This window comes from Indicator indicator, chromosome 27, assembly GCF_027791375.1.
Source record: "Indicator indicator isolate 239-I01 chromosome 27, UM_Iind_1.1, whole genome shotgun sequence".
NCBI lineage: Eukaryota > Metazoa > Chordata > Aves > Piciformes > Indicatoridae > Indicator > Indicator indicator.
This window is the reverse complement of record NC_072036.1, coordinates 3352125-3360145: the sequence shown is the minus strand read 5'-3', so window position 1 is coordinate 3360145 and position 8021 is coordinate 3352125. Positions and strand designations below refer to the sequence as shown.

Below are 8021 nucleotides of genomic sequence, written 5' to 3'. Positions count from 1 at the left end.
TTAAGAATATGAGAATGCAACAGTGAAATCTTGCTGGCCCCTCAACCCACTTTGAGTTGCAGATTCCTGTTTGTTAGACATTTCTGGGTTCCAGTGATGATTATGTATCTGTGAAATGACTTAGCTCAGACCCTGGTTGGTGACATCTGCTAAGTGTATTGTGACTGACATTACCTGCTGGGCTGCAGAGGGGCATGTGGAGGTATGAAGGCTGAGCTGCATCCTTGCTATCTCTGTAAAAGAGGCCATGCATTTATTTCATCAATGCTCCTCAGAGCCCACCCACACTTTATAAAGAAAGAAAGGAAGATCCTAATTAATCCTTTGTTTGTTTGTTTACCCTCACTATCAAATCTAGGTCATAGAGTTTGTTTCTGAGCTGCTATGAGGACATACATATGTAGGTTAGTAAAGAGATTCATTCATGAGATGAATGCATGTGGTCTCTGAAAAAGAGGACACAGATGCAAGGCTCTGAGCTGCAGAGTGCTTGAGTGCTCAAAGCCAGGTTGGATGAGGCCTTCAGCAACCTGGTGTAGTAGGAGCTGTCCCTGCCCATGGCAGGGGGTTTGCAACTAGATGATCTTGAAGTTCCCTTCCAACCCAGACTATTCCATGACTCTATGAAATATGGAGAGGACCTCAGGGAAATCAGTTCTTTGCATGCACTGTTTTCTCCTCCATGATCTGATAGGAGTCTGTATTAAGAGGCAAGATAGAAGCCTAGATAGTCCCTTGGAACTGTATGAGATGAATATTTTATGCAGAGGGTTAGGAAGCATTGTGACTTTTTAAACTCTCTGACTATAAGGAGTCATTTATTAAAGGTTAAATTTGCATAAACATAACATGCTCTTGACTTTGGGCTTGTTTCTCCTCTTCTATACAGGATTCCTTTATGGAAATGAGCCATTAACTCCTTTTAGTTTAAGGTAATTGCCTTTTGTAATACTTCAGACAAAGATCAACCTGGTCTAGGGGAAGGTGTCCCTGCCCATGGCAGGGGGGGTTGGGACTAGATGATCTTCGAAGTCCCTTCCAACCCAAACCACTCTATGATAAAGTCAGACATCGAAAACTGTGGGCCATGATTGATTATTGCAAAAAAAACCCCAAACCAGAATCTGAGGTTCTTGAACAGAAAACAGCCTGCATCAGGTAAAGCACAGTCATTGCTTTGCTGTAGCAGGACCAAGGCATTGCAAGGTGTTTTTGCTGGTACCTCTGTGCAGCACTGTGATGGTGGTGTCATTTGTTTCCCATCAGTGTGCAGGGAAGCTGAAACGCTGCAGAGTGCTGTTGAGCAAGACAAGTGAGGAATGAGCCAGCCCTGGGAAAGAGGACCTGCCATCCTAGCTGCAGACATCTGAAGAGAGCACCTTCCAGTCTTGTGGCATGCTTCAGTAGGCATTATTCAGAGGAGGTAAGAGTTTGATGAAGTTCTAGCCTCACTCTTCAATCATGTAATATTTCCACCTCCAGAAGTTACTTAAGGGAACCCAGCCCTCCAAAAAAACCCAGAGCTTTGCTGTTTGATAACAGTTATACTGTGAAGCCCTTTTTGATAACAGTTATAATGTCAAGCCTTTCTTGATTAAACCTTGTTATAAAATACTACCTCTAATTTCAGGACAAATAGTCTGTGGTCCATTTAGTTTCCTTCTTGACACCATGAAGTTGTAAGGAAAGTGCTTCCACAGCCATAACACAGCAGATTTAGCACTCCCTAGATGTTTTCCTTCCTTTCTGAAGGATTAGCTCTTCAATAAAAATCCATGTGTACATTCTCATACCAGCTTATAACCAGTCTCAGTGACTTAGATTTGATACCTGAAAAGATAAACAAAAAACTATTAATTAGGATCTTCCTTTAAAACCAAAAATTGAGACAGCATCATTTGTGTTGGTAGGAATCTTCAAGTGCATATTTGTCCTGCATTCTGAGCACATGCAACTGCAGTTGTGCTTATCTTTGAAGAGTTTGATGTTGCTGGGTAGCACTTGCTTAGAGATAAGGGTTTGTTCCTCCAGCTATATTCATTTTTACACAGAAATTTTCCTCCAAGTCATTAAAAATCACACAGGAATTTAAACACGAGGCATTTACTCCTTTCTTTTCACATCCTGTCTAGTAAGGAATCAAAGAGCTCTTTGAATAAATGTGTGACCTATTGATGCCCAGGTCAAACCTTAGTATTTTTCTGCTTTCACTCTGCTTGCAGTATGGTATCAGAGTTTGATTTGCCAAACTGCATTGCATTTTTAATCCCAGCTCTGCATTTTAATCCCTTCCAAAATCTTAGCTACGATAGGCAACTTGGATAAAAGTTACTTATCTGCAGGTTGCTTTAATCTTTGACTCTGAAAAGGGGAACTTGACGGAGTGTATTCAGGGACAAGCAGCCCTTTGTAAAATTGGAGCATGAAAGTAAAAATCTCTGCTGCTGTCAGCCTGTTTGCACAGTAGTATCTCATTGTGAGGGCACTTGAAAATTCAGATCCTTTCCCTCAGCTGTGGGTAGTGCAAACTGATCAATACATGAATTTCCTGTATTCTCAAACCTCAATAGCTTCTCTTCCCCCCTTTTTCTGATAAGCTTCTTGTTATTAACCTCTAGTTTTGGTGTAAAATTCTGCTGCTAGCTGTGCACTGTGCAGTGAAAAGACAAAAGTTTCCACGAGGTAGGCAGTGCTGTGGCTGTGTCTGGCATGCTGCTTTAAGAGCTACTGTGCAGGTTTGTCTTCAGTCACAGAGAAAGGAATTCAGATGTGAAACAAACATAGGTGGGCACAGTTGTGTGCTGCTTCAGTGTGTTGGGCTTGTGTCTGGCAGGGGTTTGTTAGCATAGCGGGGAGCTACATGGGTGGCTCCTGCAAGAAGCTTCTAGAAACATCCCCAACTCCCAAGTTGGACCCACCTCTGGGGACAAGGCTGAACCAGTCAGCAATGGTGGGAGTGTCTCAGTGATAACATACTGAAGAGAGTTAAAACCTGCTGGGCAACTTCTTTTGTCTTGGAGAGGAGGGGGATGTGAGAGAAACCACTCTGTGGACATCAAGGTCAGTGAGGAAGGTGGGGGGAGGTGATATGGCAGAGATTTCCTCCCCAGGAATGGCAGGCTAAGGCCTGGCAGCCCATGGAGGTTCATGGTGGAGCACCTGCCCACCTGCAGCCTGTGGAGGACCCAGAGCAGGTGGATGTGCCTGGAGAAGGCCATGGCTCCAAGGGAAGCCCACCCTGGACCAGTTTGTCACTGGGTAGGCTACACCCTGTGGAAGGGACCCACACTTGGGTGGGGGAAGAGTGTGAGGAGAGGAGGAAGAAGGAGCAGAGACAAGTGACAAACTTGACTGAAACCCCCATCCACATCTGCCTGCACCCATGGTGAGGAGGAGTTGGAGAACTGGGGAGCAGAGCTGAGCCCATGAAGAAGGGAGGGGTGAGAGGAAGGTGTTTTTAAGGTCTAGTTGTACCTCTCATTATTGTAGTCTGACTTGATTAAATTGTTGTTGGTTTAAATTAAATTGAGCCTTTTTCTCTAAGTCATGTCTGTCTTCTGGCCATGACCAAAAGACCTGGGTCCTTTGCCTCAACCCTTCAGCTTTTTGCCTCAACCCTTCCCATCCCACCAGAGGGCAGGGGGTGGAATGAGTGAGTGGCTGTGTGGTGTTTGATTGCCAGCTGGGTTGGCCTGAACTGTGACAGGAAAAAAGTATTTGAGCTGTAGAGCTTTCAAAAGAATCATTTGATAAAAAAATGGATTAAAAAGGCATTGGTCTTTGGAGAGGAAGTTAACAGTGATGGAAGGGAACAGACAGCATACAGAAATATACATCTTTAACTAAACAGCACTTACTACATGATTGTAAAGAGAAATACAGAGACTGAAGCATTAAATCTTTTTGAGTTTAATCCCAGCACGTCTTGATAAGATGTTTAAAGCAGCAGAGGCTTTGACAGCAACACCAGGCTTGTTCTCCTGAGGTGACACTTTCTGCTAGAAATATCTGTGACACTAGAACAGGCTGTTCAGAGAGGTTGTAGTATCTCCATCCTTGTAGGTTTCATAGAATTGTTTTAGTTGGAAAAGCTAAGATCATTGAGTCCAACCATCAACCCAACACCACCATGGCCATTAAACAATTCCCCAAGTGCCATGGCCACACATTTCTTGAACACCTCCAGGGATGGGGACTCCACCATCTCCCTGGGCAGCCTGTTCCAATCCCTGACCACTCCTGCAGCAAAGAAATTTTTCCTCATCTCCAACCTAACCCTCCCCTGGCACAATTTCAGGCCAGTGCCTCTTGTTCTCTCACCTGAGACTAGGGAGAAGAGACCAACCCCACCTCACTGCAACCTCCTTTCATGGAGCTGTAGAGAGCAAAATAACTGAGCTAGACAAAGCCAGGGCTGATCTGATGGAGTGTTGGTGGTAGTGCCCTGGAGCAGGTGACTGGGCTGCATGACATCTAAAGGTCCCTTTTGGCCCACAAGCCTGTGATGGTTTTGCAGGAGCTGTTCCTAGCTGCTTGTACAACAAAGCCTAGTTCCACTGAAAGGCTGTTTCACTGACTGTCAGCATCAGAGTTCCTTGGGGATATAAATGAAAAAAAAAGGCACTTTTTTTAGGCCCCATCCCTCAAAACTGCTCCTTCACCCTCATTTGAGATCTGCTGTTAGGCTTTGCTTGCTAACAAAAAAGAGCATAAAAGGAAAATTACCATGAAGCAGACTGTGAGAGATTGCTGTGGCAAAAATGCAGTTGAGAGGGCATCTGCATATTTAGGGTCGAATTTTTCAGCAGCTGAAATCTTGCACAATGCCCAAGTGACACAGTTTTGTATTTCCTGCTTTCTTACTCTTGGTTATGAACCCCCTTAATGACAGAAATAAAATATAGCCAGAGAAGACTGAGGCAATGACTTCTCAAACCATGGTTGTATGTCTTCTGTGATACTCCTGCTGCTGAGCTGCAGTGGTTCCTTCTGAGATGCACTCAGCTCTACCAGGGAGTTCACTTGGTGTGTAAGAAAAAAGCAGCCAGGGTATCTTTTGAAAAAGCCTCCTCAGCTTTCAAATCTGCTTCTTTCTGCAGCCTTGTGGCTGTTCCTGAGCTCAGTTTGAGGGATGGGGTGCCATGGGGTATGGGGACTCGAACACTTCAGCCAGGTGCTGCTGCCAGGCATAATTTCTGCTGTGGAACTGTTCAGGCAATCCCTCCAGCAGATGATCGCCAGTGGTGCGAAGAGAGATTGTTCTGAATTCAGTGTTTGCAGCTAGATCACCTCTCAAGGAGAAAACCATAGCTGCTTTAAATTTCCTGAGGAGGCTCCAAAGGGACTGGCTGGCAGAGGGTTCATTAATCAGCACTGCTTCAGAGAAAGAACAGAGAAGATGCCAAAATTTGTTTTCTAACTTGGCCTGATAATGTGCTGAAAAATAAACTGATACAGATTGGTGATTAGCAAAAGCAATTCTCCAAGCAGTTGATTTACTTTATCCATCCCTATGGGGACAGGCTGAAGAGAGTTGAGGTTATTCAGCCTGGAGAAGGCTACAGGGAGACCTTAGAGCAGCCTTCCAGTACCCGAAGAGGGCTACAGGAAAGCTGGGGAGGGACTTTTTACAGGGGCTTGTAGTGACAGGATGAGAGCCAATGGCTTTGAGCTAGAAGAGGGGAGATTGAGACTGGAGATTAAAAAGAAATTCTTTAGAGTGGGGGTGGTGAGACACTGGCACAGGTTGCCCAGGGAGGCTGTGGCTGCCTCCTCCCTGGAGGTGTTTAAGGCCAGGTTGGATGAGGCCTTGAGCAACCTGGGCTGGTGGGAGGTGTCCTGCCCCCAGCGGGGTTGGAACTAGGTTATCTTTAAGGTCCCTTCCAACCCAACCCATCTTTGGTTGTATGAATCTCAGGAAACGTTGTTAAGGTCTCTGTTTCCTTGCGTTGAGCTTCCAAGATGGTAACTTCAAGGAAAGTAGCTCCTTCTCTGGACCTTGGGGTCAGAGGTGCTGTTAGGTGGCAGCTGAGCTTGACACAACAAACTGATGTCGGTCTGTCTGCCCTGCAGGATGGCTGGCTGTGGAGAAATCGATCACTCCATCAACATGCTCCCCAGCAACAGGAAGGCAAACGAGCCGTGTGCTGGCGCAGCGCCCTCCCTGGCCGTGCCCGAGTGCGCCATCTGCCTGCAGACCTGTGTGCACCCAGTCAGCCTGCCCTGCCGGCACGTCTTCTGCTACCTGTGCGTGAAGGGAGCCTCCTGGCTGGGCAAGCGCTGTGCCCTCTGCAGGCAGGAGATCCCGGAGGACTTTCTGGACAAGCCAACCCTGCTGTCCCCAGAGGAACTCAAAGCGGCCAGCAGAGGCAACGGCGAATACGCTTGGTACTACGAAGGGAGAAACGGTTGGTGGCAGTACGATGAACGTACCAGCAGGGAGCTGGAGGATGCCTTTTCCAAGGGCAAAAAGAGCACCGAGATGCTCATTGCTGGGTTTTTGTACGTGGCAGACCTGGAGAACATGGTGCAGTACCGGAGGAACGAGCACGGCCGCCGGCGGAAAATCAAAAGGGACATCATAGACATACCAAAGAAGGGGGTGGCTGGGCTGAGGCTGGACTGTGACACTGTCAACCTGGCACGAGAGAGCTCTGCTGACGGTGCAGACAGCACGGCCGCGCCGGGGGCCGCGGCTCTGCAGCCCCTGGCAGCCATCTCTGCCCGGCCTCTGCCGTCGCTGGGCGGGCAGCTGATGAGTCCTTCCACCCCATCGCCGGACGCCAGCGATTCCCTGGAGAACTCTTTTGCCCACTTGCAAATCAATGGAGACAGTATGGCTGAAAGGAGTCACAGGGGAGAGGGAGAAGAAGACCACGAATCCTCATCTTCTGGTAGGGTGCCAGCCCCTGACACCTCCGTGGAGGAGACCGAATCAGATGCTAGCAGTGATAGCGAGGATGTGTCTGCCCCGCTCCAGCAGCGCCTGCCCCTGGGGCAGCAGAGACACTCGAGTGCAAGCCAGCCAGGAGCGGATAGACCAGGGGCAGGGGGCGGGGTTGTGAGCACCAGTGTGAGGTCTAGAAGGCCGGATGGACAGTGCACAGTCACTGAGGTGTAAATCCAGAGCCATCCCAGCCCCCGTCCTCTCCCTCTAAATTCTCTGTCCACGCTGGCATTGCACTTGAACCTAGCAGTGTGTCTGGTGGGAGGGTGGGGTGAAGGGGAGAAACAGATTTGGCCTCTTTAACTTAAGTCTCTTAACCTGTCTCAGCTGGAAGACTCTTAACTGTAGGGAACTGGGTTGTCCTGTTAGTGGTTTGAAAGCTGCTTAGCAATGCTCAGTTTCCTTGGCAGTGTCTTGTGTTTCTTTTGTAGCATTTTCCCCCCTCCAGGATACTCAGTCCCCTTTTGGCCAATGTATATCTACTGTACAACTTGAATTGTCTTCATTACCTGACTGTTGCATTAAGTGTCTTAACTGCTTTCTGCATGGATTGATGTCTGAAAAGAAGACTAAAGCAGTGTGGGAGAAGGCAAGATGTTGGGTGTGAGCAGGATGCTTAATTTAATGTGAGAAAAATAGATGTGAGTTTGGAGTTAAAAATGTGTTTTTACTAGACAAGAGCAATCATTTACCTTCCTTCAGTGGAAATGTCAAACAAACAAACAAACAAGCTGTTAACTTCTGTTGCAAATTCTTCCCTAGACACTCTTCATGGCATTTTTCACTGGCTTTGCCATCTAGTCCTTGTAGTTTTGTTTTTTGAGGTCCTTCTTGATCTGTCTCGTTTTTGTTACGGAATTTATAATTTAATAAAACTACATTTTATCAGGAACAACCTCAGCTGTGGCTCCACTTTAATTCAGCTGTACTGGAGGGACTTTAAGGAAAACTTAGCATAAGCCAGCAGGGCAAGAGAGGGGATTCTGCCCCTTTATTCTGCTCTTGTGAAACCCCACCCTCCAATACTGTGTCCAGTTCTGGTGTCCCCAGCATAGGAAGGACACAGAGCTGTTGG

At 47.1% G+C, this 8021-nt stretch overlaps 1 protein-coding gene across 2 annotated transcripts; it reads left to right on the top strand.

The window, feature by feature from the left end:
* The first annotated feature begins 905 nt into the window (after positions 1-905).
* RNF146 (ring finger protein 146) lies at positions 906-8021 on the top strand. 2 transcript variants are annotated; one of them, XM_054393053.1, is made up of 3 exons: positions 906-932; positions 1267-1423; positions 6073-8021. In XM_054393053.1, the coding sequence occupies exon 3, from the start codon at positions 6074-6076 to the stop codon at positions 7118-7120; it is 1047 nt and encodes a 348-aa protein (XP_054249028.1). In that variant the 5' UTR covers positions 906-932; positions 1267-1423; position 6073; the 3' UTR covers positions 7121-8021. The 2 variants fall into 2 exon arrangements, with proteins under 2 accessions (XP_054249028.1, XP_054249029.1); XM_054393054.1 differs by lacking the exons at positions 906-932; positions 1267-1423 and adding an exon at positions 4370-4377.